The sequence below is a fragment of the Chaetodon auriga genome, chromosome 19 (assembly GCF_051107435.1).
Source record: "Chaetodon auriga isolate fChaAug3 chromosome 19, fChaAug3.hap1, whole genome shotgun sequence".
In the NCBI taxonomy this organism is placed as follows: Eukaryota; Metazoa; Chordata; class Actinopteri; order Chaetodontiformes; family Chaetodontidae; genus Chaetodon; species Chaetodon auriga.
The window spans coordinates 6,997,408-7,012,803 of record NC_135092.1 but is presented as its reverse complement, the minus strand read 5'-3'; the positions used below and the strand labels follow the sequence as shown (position 1 = coordinate 7,012,803).

The 15,396-nt window shown below is 41.7% G+C and overlaps 1 protein-coding gene across 9 annotated transcripts in view; it reads left to right on the top strand.

The window, feature by feature from the left end:
• Window positions 1–15,396, top strand: part of vav2 (vav 2 guanine nucleotide exchange factor) — a 191,132-nt gene that overhangs the window by 173,323 nt on the left and 2,413 nt on the right. For 4 of the 9 annotated variants that reach the window (XM_076758092.1, XM_076758088.1, XM_076758091.1 and 1 more), the window contains 13 exons: window positions 100–209; window positions 436–537; window positions 2,305–2,393; window positions 3,395–3,408; window positions 3,576–3,594; window positions 4,191–4,318; window positions 6,963–7,034; window positions 7,210–7,271; window positions 7,582–7,698; window positions 8,233–8,320; window positions 8,439–8,562; window positions 11,175–11,261; window positions 11,723–11,877. In XM_076758092.1, coding sequence (XP_076614207.1) covers window positions 100–209; window positions 436–537; window positions 2,305–2,393; window positions 3,395–3,408; window positions 3,576–3,594; window positions 4,191–4,318; window positions 6,963–7,034; window positions 7,210–7,271; window positions 7,582–7,698; window positions 8,233–8,320; window positions 8,439–8,562; window positions 11,175–11,261; window positions 11,723–11,877 — 1,167 coding nt within the window. The remainder of the gene's footprint in view (window positions 1–99; window positions 210–435; window positions 538–2,304; window positions 2,394–3,394; window positions 3,409–3,575; window positions 3,595–4,190; window positions 4,319–6,962; window positions 7,035–7,209; window positions 7,272–7,581; window positions 7,699–8,232; window positions 8,321–8,438; window positions 8,563–11,174; window positions 11,262–11,722; window positions 11,878–15,396) is intronic. The other 5 variants (XM_076758095.1, XM_076758096.1, XM_076758089.1 and 2 more) reach the window with 2 other exon arrangements.

Sequence of the window (15,396 nt, the reverse complement as noted above, 5' to 3'; positions counted from 1 at the left end):
TTTGGAAACACAGGTATCACCAAGCTTCTTTGCTTTTATCTGTCATTGTCATCCACATCTCTCTCTACCATCTGTTCCTCATTCACTTTTTCTCCCCAGTGGTCTTATGGTTTCTACCTGATCCACCTGCAAGGGAAGCAGGGCTTCCAGTTCTTTTGTAAAACTGAGGAGACAAAGAGAAAGTGGATGGAGCAGTTTGACATGGCCATGTAAGTATGATGACATGGCAGGGTCGGCGACATCTTCTATTGTCGTGTATGCAATTTTAGACTGTGGTATTTGAATTGAAACCCTCTTTAGATAAGATAACCAGATGGGAATGTCTGCTTTTTGCTAATCCGGCGAATTAAATGCCAGAAGAATCAAGCAACTTCATCACAAAAACAGCCTGTTGTGCCCAATCAGATCCCCTCATTCATTATCATTTACTTCCAGGTCCAACATCAAGCCAGAGAGAGCCACTGCCAATCAGCATAACTTCCAAATGCACACATTTGATAAGAACACCAACTGTCGAGCCTGCAAGATGCTCCTGAGGTAAGAGCCGTGCTAACTCCAGTGCTGATGTGCGTAACAGCACACTCATATTCTGCAGTGAATAATGAATGTGTCTTCTTTCAGACTTTCCAAGGACTATCAACTATCCAAAAACATTCAGCAGTAAAAGAGATTTCTCTTTCTGTGTTATCTGTACTATCTGGGCACATGCTTTTATGTCGACTGTTTAAAAAGATGTTTTATAGACCCTGACACACGTTATGTAACATTTATACGAAGATACTGTATATCCATGTTTTATGCAGTGGCAAGAAGGAGAAGGAGTCAGATCAGATACTTAAATAAAATCTAACAATGCCACAATGTAAAAAAAGTCCTGCACTGAGAAGTAATAGTAATAGTCCACCTACCAGCACCTGAGATGAACACCGCTAGAATATAGACTGAAAGCTCCAGGACAAAGCTGTCAATTGGAGCTTGAGAGACCTTGTGTTTTGTAGTACTTTATTTGTACTTGTATGAATCAAGTACTAAATAAAATAATTTATAGTTTCTGTGGCTACTTAAATGTACATTCAGTGGAAGGAAACAAGACAAAGGTGGACAAGGAAGTAGCAATTGGACGTATTAGAGGAAAGGAGAAGTAAATTAGAGTATTATTGCAAAGTAGGTATTTTGTAAACACCTACAGGGTACAATTCTGGGAAACGGAAGTACTGACATGGAAGTCTCAGGAGGAACTGCTGAGTATTTCATTGATGCCTGATCCATTCAAAAAGAATCTGTAGATCCTGGGCTGTATTATAAAGTGTGACACTTAATTTTATCGACTTAATGTGCTGTTGAGTAGTTTAATTGATGATATTTTAATTCATTCTAGTTTTTTTAATGGAAAGGTATGGAAATACCTGAACACTGTAGTTGTAACTTGAGTGTAGTACTTCAGTCAGTGTACTTTGTTACTTTCCACCACGGCTGTCATGCAGCAGTAATGTAGTACTGTACATTGTTAGCAAATGTCGTATTAAATGTAGCACGAGTAAAAGTAGTGTTAAAAGCTTAAAATGTGTCTCAAGAGCAAAGAAAATAGGGAAGAATTCAGCCACATTTGGTGAGCAGCAAACAAACAAACAGACTTAAATCACAGAGGGAATATGTTTTTGGCTAACATAGACCCTAATTAGTATAAAGGCAGTCTTTGGAAAAAAATTCTACAGAGTGTGACTGAGGCTGAGGATGATATTTTTAAACATTCCCCTTCCCAAAGCCACCCACTGCCTCCCCGAGCACACCTCCTCCCATGTGAGAGTGCTGCTCGACTGCAGCAGGGACAACCCGTGTCACTGAATCACCACTTTCACCTCTGTTACAGTCAGCAGGCTAAACTCCACTCGGTGTATTGACCCACAAATTTCATGGCTTGGCTGACCTAAATTCACAGAGCCAGTGGAAGCAGGGACCAGTGTTCTCACTCCCTGCTAGATGCTAATTACTGCTGCAGCCCCAGCAGATCCTGTCGTGATTTATGGCACTTGCTATTCAACATGGCAGTGTGCGATGCGTGCAGTGTTACAGTATCCGTAACGAATACAGCTCAGGAGTGCATGGCTTTAAATGGGGCGAGCTGATTTGGGGATTTTAAGGGATCGCAGAGTGGAAATGATGGAGCATATGTAAGCACAATCACAGGCGTGTAGTAACGAGGAGCAGGTCTGCCTGTGTGTTGAACTGACAAAAAGTTCATTTGTGTCTGAAAGACTTCCTGTTTGCATTACTAATGTGTGTGTGTGTGTGTGTTCCCTCTAGGGGCATCTTCTATCAGGGCTACTACTGCTCTCGCTGTGGGACAGGAGCACACAAAGAGTGTCTGGAAGTCATCACCATCTGTAAAATCAGTAGGTGTTTCCTCTAATCCTCTTCTAGATATTAGAGCTACGTTCATCGATAATCAAACCGTTATTCGGTGCTGTGTGACGGACACGATTTCACAGGATTTGTGAAATTCCATTCTGCCCACGAGTATAAAGCTGCAGTCTCTGAACACTGTCTGGCTATTTTAACTGGCAGGAAAATGGGGGATGGGATTTGCGGGGCTCTGTGGGGTTCCTGTGGGACAGTGGGACTAATATGCCACTGGGTTTGGTACCAAAGAAGACAACCACAATTTGGGAGTCAGGATGAACTACAGTACCTGAATGCACCAGCCTTTTTGACAGACACATAGCCCTGATTATTCGGACCACATGTTCCTAAACTTTGTGGCTTTAAAATGAAGCCGTGCCTACTCGTGACCCATCATGATTGGTTCCATATGTTCCATAGATTATTCTTAGAGGCCTGAAGAAGTGAAATGATCCAGTTATTCACAACAACAAAAAAACAAGTCGACAAACATTTCCAAAAGTAAATAGAATTTTGTGGAGCATATTTTTTCTCTGCTTTCCTTCCTATTATTCATCTTTTAATCACAAACCACAGTTAAATCAACATAAATTCAGCCTGCAGCCTCTGTGGTTCTTTAGTTAAAATAACACCTAAATACTGTAGTTAGTCAGTGTGAAAAATAATTCCTTTGAGCGAGACAGAACTGGCAGCAAAAGTGGGACTGATTGGGAAAGGGAAGAATTAATTGGACAAAGCAGTAGGAAGAAAATGCGTGTGTACATGTTACCATATATTTTCTGCTTTATCCGTGACTGCTTTACATCCACCATTTAACACTTTACTTCTTGGATGAAGCCGAAATGCAGCCATACAAGCGAAACTGCTTTTCGTGTTTGACATGGCATAGTAAAAACAGCCCTGACACATATTATGAGAATTGTTGTGCTCATCTTGGCTCAGGCGTAAACCCGAACCCTCCGTGACTGTCACTGTTTCTGTTGTTCTGTTTCAGATCCTCATGACTTGGTGAGTAGATCCTCTATTAGTCAACATACTGCAGCAGTATTATCATCATCACCATCACTATCATTATCATCATCGTGTTTGCATCCTCTAATTGCAGTTTTCTCTCAGAGATTTTGGAAGTCATTCGTTTGTAACAGTGTTGTTGACCGAGTGTTTCTCTTTTGTAGGAACCTGGACTATCATCAGGTCAGAACACCTCTTGACACCTACACATGATGTAGAATTCTTCCATTTGAAGCTGGATGATCTGACAGCTGCCATGTAACAACTGTGTCACAGATATAGCTGTTATTGAACAGCACAGAGCTCTACCACCATCTAGTGGAAAGAGCCACTGCACATGATCCACAATAACATCTCAACCACATAGAGTGGGTGGCACTGCACACATGCTGAACATAGAGGTAGATAGATATGATCTGAAGGCACAGATCTCATGGGAACATTTTCTTTGTCATTTCTGGCATTTTTGCCTGAAAGATACTTCAAAGTGGATGGAGAAAGGGAAACCAGGAAACAAAGATCCTGGACTAGATTTGAACCCAGGATGCTGTGGTTGTATTGTGTGTATCTTAGATCATTGCATCACTCAGTGGAAAAGATTTTTATACAAAAACAGTCCTGTCTGTGTCAGACCAAAGAGGGAAATGCAAACTACAGTGAGCAGTTCTGTTCAAAGTTAGATTTTCATTAGATCTTTTCCTCTTTTATCTCTCGTCAATAACCTGACCTAACAACCCGCACTTAGCTCAATTAATACTCACTGCAAAGTGTGTTCGCAGGTCCCAAGATGGTGGCAGTGAGGAACTACCATGGCACACCAGCACCCCCGGGGAAGACGCCACTCTGTTTTCAAACAGGAGATTTCATCGAGCTGCTAAAGGGAGATCCTGACACTGCGTGGTGGGAGGTACAGTCAATAAATCACTTCTATCTGATGTTCCACTTTGACACGTTACATGTGAATATTAATATTAAGACAGCGGATGTTGGCTCCGTACTCCAGCACACTGAGAACTTGTTTCATTGGATTTGAAATGAATCAAAGTTAAAATGCTGACATTTAAGGGTAAAAGCCCTTTGAAGGTGATCACATCTATACTGGGTGAACAGAGTAAAACTCATAACCTTTTTAACCTGTGGGATGTGTATAGAAAGAGCTACAATTCCTACAGTCAGGCCTGGTTCTGTTAAAAGGTAACACAATCCAACTCCCAGCCCCTCAAAGCCAGCTAATTAACATTTTGTTTGTTTAATCCAAAGAAAAGTTTTTTCTTGGCGAGGTGCCGTGACTTCCTGGAGTGTTGTCAGCGCCATGAGGTTGCCAGGCAACCGGCAGAGACTCCAGGAAGTCAGCGGCAAGCCCAAACAACAGCCTGGCACATGGCCTTATATTTAGTGAACAGACATGAGAGCGGTATCAGTCTTTTCTCAGTCTTGGCAAGAAAGCAAATAAGCTCATGTCCCAAGATGTCCAACTTTTCTCTGAATCCGATGTAATGTAGAAGAAAGCCAAAACAAATTGTCCACATACTGACGGTACTACAAATCAAACGTCCTCACATGTATAACACAGTTAACATGTTAGCCGAGGGCTCCAGCCAGATTTGACCCAGGGGTGTAGCAGCTACATGGTGTGAGTGTTGACCACGAGACCACCAGTGCACACCGCGTGGTGAGACTGTGTGCTGATATACTGTAAAGGGACAGATTAGTGTTCCTCCTGTACAGCTGGACTCCAATTCCTTGTTATGTCAGCATATTTGGCCAATAAACTTCTGATTCTTCTGATTCTGAATGAAAGAAATACAGTACAAACTCCAGCACACTGTTGCACTTACAGTCCTCGCCAGGCACCCTCTTGCTTACCCATGGGAGCCCTGCTTTTCATTCTAGTTGCGCTGCCTTCTGATGCACCTGTCACACGCTCGTGTGTGCAGAGAGGTTTTTCGGTTTTCCGAATATGAAATTCTTCTGATTTCTTTGAGCAAGTTGAAGGCTTCTATGCATATTTACTTATGGCATTAGCCGTGTCTCAGTTGCACATCAATGACGCTGTGCCCGTAAACCTGGAGGATCCTCTACATTGAATTAGGCTGGATGTCAGGAGCTGTAATGCTACTGGCTCTAGGCACTTCTGACACTCACTGCTGAATCACTGACTCTTACAGCTTCTTGTATCAGGTTAGTCTTTCCCAGAGTGACTGAGGGCAGCCTTCTGAAGCCATTAATTTAAACTTACCTATTGCTGTATCCCTCCACGGCATGACAGTCGAGTCTCTCCATGCAATGTCAATGGGTGAGTTGAGCTTAAAAAAAAATAATCAATTGCTTCAGGTAGCAGAGAGTGCACGTCTCACGCTGATGGGAGAACTTGACAGGTATGTTCATTTCATTGTAGGTGCAACATCGAGCGTCAATGTGTAATTTTTTTTCATTGCCAGAAGTTTTTCTGTCTCGAAAAATAAGCCTGTCCTGTAGAAAATTGGTGGAGTCTGTGTTCCTTTCAGTCCATTCAGAGTCCTGGCATACATCGCTGTGTGCCTGGTTTTACAATGATGTTTGACAATGTGTTGCTGTGTTTTTCCTCTGTGAAAAGTGACTTCTCCACTGCGACCCTTTGAATACTTTTTTCCTATTTAATCTGAGGGCAATTTATAGCTGCACTATTACTACACTGACACTATTTAATCGAATTTAATTTCCTTTTCATCATGCCTCTGTGCCAGTGACGGTCGTGGCTGGAAGCGTTATGTTTTCCTGGTTGTCCATCTGTCCCATTCTCGTGTATGGGGATAGAAATGAATGCAATAAGGGAATTCCATTACATCTGACACAAATGTCCACTTGGACTCAAGGATGTTTTAATTAATTGAATGAAATTAAACTGATTAACTTTTGGTGGTCAAAGGTCACTGTTACCACACAAAACACAGTTTTGACCACAACTCAATAAGTCTTATGCTAGTTATGACAAAATTTTACACAACTGTCTCACCACATAGAATGACGAAGTGATGACATTTTATATCCAAAAGGTCAAAGGTCAACTTCACTGTGAACTCAAAATGGTCTACAAAACTTTTCTGGCCATTATTCAACACCATATCTCAGGGACAGAAGGGAAGATCGTGACCATATTTCACATTTGGTCAGATCCTGAGTTGGTGACTCTAATCTTGGCTGTCCACCTTGATCCAGTGTGGAGATTGTACAGGTCTTCTGAACTGCTGGCTTGAAGATGTGTGTGAAGCATTCACGTTTTACAATTTGTAGCTTCTTTGAAGCATTGTAGTCCACCAAAAACTTATTGGTTCTGCTGATATTGAGCTTCAGGTGATTGTTGTTGCACCATGTGATGAAGCTCTCTATCAGTCCTCTGTGCTCCCTGTAAAAACTGTCTCTAAGTGAAGACAGAATGTTTCTCACTGGAGATTATTCACTGGAAGCATACATATCAGTATAGTGATAACTTAGTACCTTTTGTTAAATTCCTTCAAAGTATTTATGACATATATGAGTCTCACAGACAGTACCTTGCTTTTGTCTTGCAGGGAAAGCTGATACAAACGCAAAAGAGTGGCTTCTTCCCCAGTTCATGTGTCAAACCTTACCTGGACCCAAAGGTAAGTCATTCATATACAGTCCATCAGAATCAATACAGTATGTGTGATTTTTAAGGACATACCAGAGAACTCCCCTTTTAACTATCTGTGTGCGACATACATATTAATGATCACCTTCTGCATCATAGTTTTGTTTGCAAGTAATTTAATTTGCAGTGTCTGTTATTTGTGCCAGCCCTTCCAATCATTATCCAGCCGGCAGTCCTCGAGGGAAGCAGACTACTATGGATATCCTTGGTAAGATCTTAATTTCTAAAAGGTTGTGGATTCAAGATTGTCATCCTCATACTTTCAAGGCCCTATATACTATATACTAACATTAGCCTGAGGTCACTATCCTTTAATTACTGCAGATCTATTGATGTTAACTCCAGTATACTGTTAATTCATGGACGAGTTCAATTTAACGCTAACTGACCCCAAACACGACCGCAACCAAAAGCTTAATTACTACATGGCTCTTTGATGTCAAAGGCTTTTCCAATGCCATTCAATTATATCACTTTGTATTTGGAGGTCACAACATTTATTCTCTGCTTCTCTGTAGGTTTGCAGGGAACATGGAGCGCCAGCAGGCCGACAACCTTTTAAAGTCCCACAGCAGTGGGACCTACCTTATCAGAGAGAGGACAGCTGAGGCAGAGAGGTTCGCCATCAGCATCAAGTGAGTGTTTCACATCTTACAGGAGGGGAAAATCTCAAGGGAGGGTTTTTATCCACATCTCGTAGGATATAAAAATTCTCATGGGATGCCCCAGTCAGCTTTTTCCTTGCATCTTTTAGCTCTGCCTAATTACCACTCGGTAATTGCTTTTTTTTATCCTGTTTTTTTGTGTGCTTTTCCTCTGAGAAGTTCATCCAAAAGAGAAACGAAGTATGAGCTCTTGCTGGAGTTTTCATACGGTGATGTATAGGAGGAAATGATTTGGCACATTTATCTTGAAGTCTTTAAGACGGGTACAAAGGGCCTGGAGGGACCAGCCTTGGGACAAATAATGAAAGTCCCACAGTCAGCTTTAACTTGTGAAAATATCTTTATTTTTGCTTTGTTAGTCCTTCAGGTATACAACAAAACAAAAAGGAACTGTACATACAAGTCATTATGTACATGTTTATAGATAAATTATTGAGGAGAATTTAATCAATTACAATAATAAACAAATTCTCTTCTTGGTGATTCCTCTGTGGTGTTCTACAGATTCAATGATGAAGTGAAACACATCAAGGTCATTGAAAAAGACAGCTGGATTCACATCACTGAGGCCAAGAAGTTCGAGAGTCTTTTGGTAAGTCGTGTTTAATCAGCAACACAAAATGCCCTCAGTAGCTTGATGTCATTGTGACAAAAACACACAAATCAGATGGTCACATGTTTCAATCCTCCTGTATTGTTTATTGTAACAGGAGCTGGTGGAGTACTACCAGTCCCATTCGCTGAAAGAAAGCTTCAAGTTATTGGATACCACATTGCGATACCCCTACAAGTCAAGAGAACGCTCGCTAACTCGGGCCAGTACACGCTCACCAGGTAAGCCTTCTAAATGCTCCTCTTCTCCAGCACTTAACTTTCACCCTCTACGGTCAGCCTGAGCCTCACACACAAAGTAAGAATGGAATGACTTTTAGTGTCGAATATCAGCCACTACCAACACAGCCTGACCGTTGTAAATACCTGCCCTAACCTTACATTCACGCTGCAAGCAAGATTATGTACTAGTCGCTCAAAATCATAGAATTTCCTCAGGTGCGGTTATATTCAGCGTTCCTCGCCAACGCGCATTGTGTGCATCCTTGAGCTTTAGCAAACATGTCAAGAGCATTTCCTTCCTCTGAAATCATTTGTCTTGCCCATTTTTAAAGTTTTATTTTTAAAGTACTCTGCTGGTGCATTGCAGCACATCATGGCATGTTTCCACCACCATCTTCGTGTGCATGCACAAGCTCAACAAAATATGGACCTACTTAAACAGCACTGCATAAGGAACCATTACTGTCTACCTTGTTGAGTTGTTGCTGATGTTGCTTGATAAACAGACCTATAGGTCTGAATGATAACTTCATCAGAATATTTGAGGCTAATATGTGGACTAACAGTAAAGATGGAGCAACTGTAATGCTTGTCTGTTGGATGGCTTTGGAGAGAAGGATGATATAAGATGTAAGTAAACTATTCACTGCATTCAGTTAATATTTTGTGTACAGTGTTTTGGCCCAGTCAGCAATACACCCGACCCTTTGGCCCAGTACTGCAAGTGGTGAGCCCACAAGGTGGCAGTCTCATATTGTTCCTTTGTGTTGAAAGGGATCAAGCCCCTATGGGCAGAGGCCCAGCCATCAGGCACTCGCCTGTGAGCTTTGCTCTCTGACCGCACTCCCTAAGGGTTCTAGAATTAGTCTTGATTTAACAGTCAGTCTAGGTTACAACCCTCACCTATGACCATGAGCTTTGGGCAATGCCCAAAAGAATTAGATCAGAGGTGGAAGTGGACGAAATCAGTTTCTTTAATGGGTTGGTTGAGCTTACCCCTTGAGACAGGGAGAGGACCTCCGACATCTGAGAAGAACTCTGAGCTGAACTGCTCCTCTTTTGTCAAAGCTGGAAGGAATCAGCTGAGTTGGTTCAGACATCTGATTCAGATGCTGCATGGACCTCCCTGTGGCAGTACTCATGACATGTCCAGCTGGGAGGAGATCACTGGGCAGACCCAGAACAAAATGGATGAATTGCGTGTCAAATCTGGCCTGGAAGCACCTTGGATTACCCCATGAAGAGCTGGAGGACATGGCTAGGGAGGAGCGTGTATGGGCTTCCTTGGTTAGCCTGCCGCCATCATGAGCCAGACCTGGATAAGCAATGGAAACTGGGTGGATGGATTATTGGCCCAGCAACTAATAGCACATCATGTATCAAGTTACACTGTATAGCTTCCTGCTTTTATGAATGATTATGACAATACTAATTTGACTGCAGATACATCAGCAATGTGTAGGTCCAGCTTACAAATTGAATCCCTTGCCATCTTGGCTGTAGATATAGCAAAGAAGGGTAAAATAAATGAGACAGACTACATCCCACTCTCTTTGTCTTCACTCCAGGCCAGTGACTCGCCTGACTCATACAGAGAGGAATGGAGGAAGTCCAAAGGGGAAAAGGGCAGAAAAGGAGACTAGCAGTGCAAAGTAGACAAAGAGAGAAAGACAAAGAGGAAGAGTTTGTCAGCTAACTCAGAGATCTGTGGATGAGCTGTCTGAATTGGCAGCCCTCTCTGTCCATTAGACTGTATCAATACTGGCTCTAGCCTTGCACTGGCTCCTGTTCTGCACTGGTCTGCCTTTGTTCAATCTGCACGAAAAACTGGCCACAACAGCAAGATTGTCTCCCTCCTGTTTTGCCTGAATCTGGAAATGAAAGGAGACAATTGAGTCTTTGCTAATGATGCTGTGCTGTCACTCCTTCTCTGTCTGTGGTTGCAGGCATGTCACACCTCGCAGGTGTGTATGCAAACAGTGTGGGATTAGGAACCATCTATTATGATTAGGAAGCATCTATGGTCATACAGTTTACAGTACGGTCAGTGGGTTTGTTCAGCGGCTGCTAAAAGCTACATTAAATGACATTCTGCACTGACAGTTCGGTAATGGAGTGAGAGTTCAGACAGCCTCCCTCTGGGAGGCCGTACAGGGTTGTGCAAATGAAATATGATGCAAAGAAGCAATTATGTTGCTATTTAATTCATGTGTCACACATTAAAAGGCAGGCAGTCTTCATGTTGTCTGTTAAGATTTATTAATGCTTTCAGTATAGTCTGACTCTATCTGCATGCAACAATAAAGTCACCACTGCCAAATTTGGAACAAAACAGGAGTCTCTTTAAGATTCGGCATCAGGGCATAAACCGACAATTCCCACTGCGATCCTGCTTGCAATCCACAAATTATTGTGTATTTTTTACATAACAAATTGTTGTTTTCAGACCACCACTGAAAGAGACAGACGACTTCAATGCACAAGCAAGAGACAGACAACTTCAGTGCACACGCTTTCCTTTTTTAATTCTGCTTCTCTGACTCCGGCTCTGCATGCATGCTCCTCAAAACATTTTCCAGCTTCATTTCCCCCCCCCCTTTCTCTTCTCTCAGCAGCCACCTGCGCCTCCTACAACTTCTCCTTCCTCAGTCCGCAGGGCCTCAACTTCTCTTCTCAGAGCTCAGCTCCCTTTTGGTCAGGTACTCTTCTTCTTTCTTTTCTTGCTCCTGTTGCCATCCTGCACCTCATCGCCTGTAATTTCATAATAAGCCTCAGTGGTCTCGACCTCGTTGCTTCTTCTCTGTGGTGCTCTTTTCATTAACAAGAACATTTTAGTTCTTCCCAGGATGACACTCCCTCATTAAATCAAGAAGAGAAAACCAATTTCCTCTTTCGTGATGAAACGACTTGTCCTTTCCCATCATGCTCACTTGTCATTGTGTGACTACATTGCGTCTGCTGAACACTGAACTGACCATCTTCCCCCCGATCATTCTTCACAATTATTACCACCATGTCCCGTATGACCTTTCCCCTCTCAACCTTATACCAGTGATGGATAACTTTAGTTATTTCATTATGTACAAAGCTATCTGTGAAAAAAACAGTTCAGTTCTTTAAGTGTGAATGGATTGAGCTCTCATTGTTTCCATTTTCACAGTGTTTACTCCTCGGGTGGTCAGTACAGCAGTGGCCAGGTATAACTTTGCAGCACGAGACATGCGAGAGCTGTCACTGCGAGAAGGAGACATTGTCAAAATCTACAGCAAGATCGGTGGAGACCAGGGCTGGTGGAAAGGAGAGGCCAACGGACGAGTGAGTGAAACATGGAAGTCTGTTCATTTGTGTATGGTTAAACTGAACAGGGCAACAGAGAAAGAACCCATAAAGAAAGAGAACATTTTGGGTGCTGTAATTTTCTTAGATTAGTGCTGTTCTCCATTTGATTAAAAACAGATCCCACTGCTAGCTTAATTAAGGGATAAGCATACAACAAAACCAAGTACTTTAGGACCTCAAAAGCGTAGCGCTTCTGTGGTGACTCAGTTACTGAATTTAACAATTAAACCATTGATATGAAAAGCACTCCTAAAGGTGGCTGAATAAAAGTAAAAAGCCTGACTGCAAGGAAATGTGTCAGTTTAATAGGCTGGCAGTAAAACTGGATGTGATGTCAGCTTTTTATTCTAGGGATGTTCCCCATTAGGTTGTAAATTTTTGACAGTGTTAATGTGTTGCTCTGGAGCCAGAGTGAGTGTATCCACTTAACTATTGTGCTGTTGCTCAGCTGAACTGGGTCGTACTCTATTGTGCAGTCTGCTGCTGAGGTACTGTAGCTGTCTAATTTTTGTCTAATTTTAATGCCTCTGCACCAGCAACAGCTGTGGCCAGAGACATTATGTTTTCGGGTTGTTAGTACATACCACATCCCGTACGTCCCATTCTCGTGAACGCAATATCTCTTTAACACCTTGAGAGAATTTGGCACTGCTGCACTTTTACTACACTAACTGTTTAGTGGAATTTATTTTCATTATGCTTCCATGCCATGCCAGTGACATCTGGCACAAAGGTTCATTTGGACTGAAGGACGAACTGATTCGATGTTGATGATCAGTGGTCAAAAAACTCATGTTTGGCCAAAAATTAAAAATCTATAAGGTAATTATGACAAGATTTTACAGAATAGGATGGGCTATATCTCCTAGGATAAAATGAAGTGATGACATTTTATATCCAAAAGGTCAAAGATCAACTTCACTGTGACATCCTAATATTCTGCCACAACACCTTTCTGTCCATTATTCAACATTATTAAACTCAGGAACAGGAGAAGGGGAGATTGGAACCATATTTCACATTTGGTCAGATCCTGAATTGGTGACACTAAGCTTGGGTGTCCACCTTGAAACGGTGGTGATTGTATAGATCAGGCATTCTCAAAGTCCGAACTGAGCACAAGTCAGTCCTGACTCAGGCCATGTCTCAGTCATCGAGAACTGGTGGCCCGCTTGCCACATCTGTCCCACAGAATATTAATGAATTCAGAAAATGCGTACATCTAATGTCCCCCACGAGTGAAAGAGATCCAGTTCATCCTGAGAGTGATAGTAGATTCACTTGCCAACCCCTGGCAATGAGCCAAAACATCCATAATTCATAGCATGCCTGCTCTGCAACATCTTTTTGTCCAACTCCATCCTGTCTTCTCATGGACCCTCCATCAAACTGCTCAGCTCCCTGGCTGGTCATTCCCTGGAGCTGACAGCAGCAGCACACTGGCTGGATGAGGAAGGTGTCTCCGAAGTTTAGATACAAGAGACGCTTGGGTTTATTTTCATTGAGCCAAGTGTTGTATTGAGTCTCAAACGGAGAATTTTCTGTTCGCTTCCTGGGAGTTTTTGCTGTTGATGTTGTTGTTGTTGTTGAGATAAGGACTCATTCATTGGTAGCTGAACTGTGGGTTTTGTAATGGGCACTGACTGCCTCTTCAGTGGAGGTCTGAGAATCATGGATTTTCCATGTTTTTTAGGAACCTGCTTAAACTGATGTGGGCTTATAAAAATAACATTAATTTTGTAAGAAAGGTAAATTATTAAACAATAATCGGCTAATTAGGGCTACATATGTTTTTATTTGAAAGTCCAGCCCCCCACAGCATCTGCTTAGAAAGATTCTTGGCCTTGGACAAATGTAGATGAGGACCACTGCCACCCAATACATTTTTTGTTGATCAATAATTGCTAATGACGTTGAATATATGGTGCATTTGGAGATCATTCACGTTTTAATGTTACCTGTCTACCTATCATTGACATCATTGCCATGGCGACATTAACAGCTGGAGAGAGTGTTGTGTGTTGTTTGTTCATTACACGAGAGAATTTGCTGTCAGGTCCTGAATTGCAGAAACAGGACGTGTCTCCTTTTCTCTAGGACACAATAACTAGAGTAAATGCAGTCTCTAAGTGAGGACAGAATGTTTCTCACAGGAAATGAATCACTGGAAACCAGCATGTCAAAATTGTAATCACTTCCATTTCATCAAAAAATACTCTGAATAACTTTTCCTTCAAAGTCTTCACTACGTGTACCATATGAGTCTGGACAGGCATGGATGTAATTCTAGCTATTATAGCATCTTGCTTTGACTTCATCAAGGACCTTTATGGAAATCCATTTTTAAATGGTAGTCTCATCTTCGTCAAATGAAACCATCTGGGTGCCGACTCTGTGAATGTAATAATACTGATTGCACAAGAGTAATTCATGAGAAATAACATTGACTTACAAAGAGCATATCTGGGTAAATATGCTCACTGTCAGCGTGTCACTTTCAGTTAGATCCCACGGAAATCTGGTGTTAGCGTGCCATCTGAATCTAGGTCAAGAAATTGCATATGTCAGAGCAAGATGTTAAATCATGCTGAATGCAGATTAACCAGATAACCTCTGGGGGTGCTCTGTGTTGGTGCATTATCAGATCTCAGCAAGGTGTACATGTCATTATCCAGAATCTGTACTGAATCCAGATCTGCACAGCACAGGTGACACAGCAATGGTACAGTCTTTTTACAGATTTGTTTTGTTTACTGTGCAGAAAAGAATAATCCATGCTTAGCCAGACAGTGGTTGAAACAGCATACAGGCTTTGAGGAGTGTTTTATTTTTCATAATGGGATGAATCAGAATGCATTATCCCACTTTTACAATGATTTTTTTTGCCAGTGATAAAACTAGAATTTTCACACTGGTGACACTTTATATAAAGGTACACATATTCACCATTAACTAGTTTCTTGCTATTAGTAAGGTATTGGCTCTGTATTTGTCATTATAAAGCAGGTGTTAATGCCTTATTCTGGGCTTAAGGTTTTGTGTGTGAGGTTATTAAAGGAATACTTCATATTCAACAACCTCCTAATTTACTGTCAGTACGCACTACTGAGGAGGTTATTGAGGGAGAACTCTTAGTTAATGGCTTAATAGTTGTAGAATATGCTCATGCACAATGAATTGATCCGTGCTTTCTAATGACTAACACAGAGCCAATGTGCTTCTCATATGCATGCTAGTTAATGGCGAATATGTGTGGCTTAATATTAAGTTTCACCTTTATGCTCTATGATTACATATTGTCTTTAAATACAAAATGTGACGGTGTTATCACTACTCACTTACGTTCCAACAAGGAAGAGAAGTAGTTGCCTAGCAACAGCTGAAGTAGTATTGGAGTATTTTTTTTTATCACAAGGATGAGGCTGCTACATCTGACCAGTTACCTGAAAATAATGCACATCCTTCAGACAATTAAAGCAATTATTCTGAGAGGGC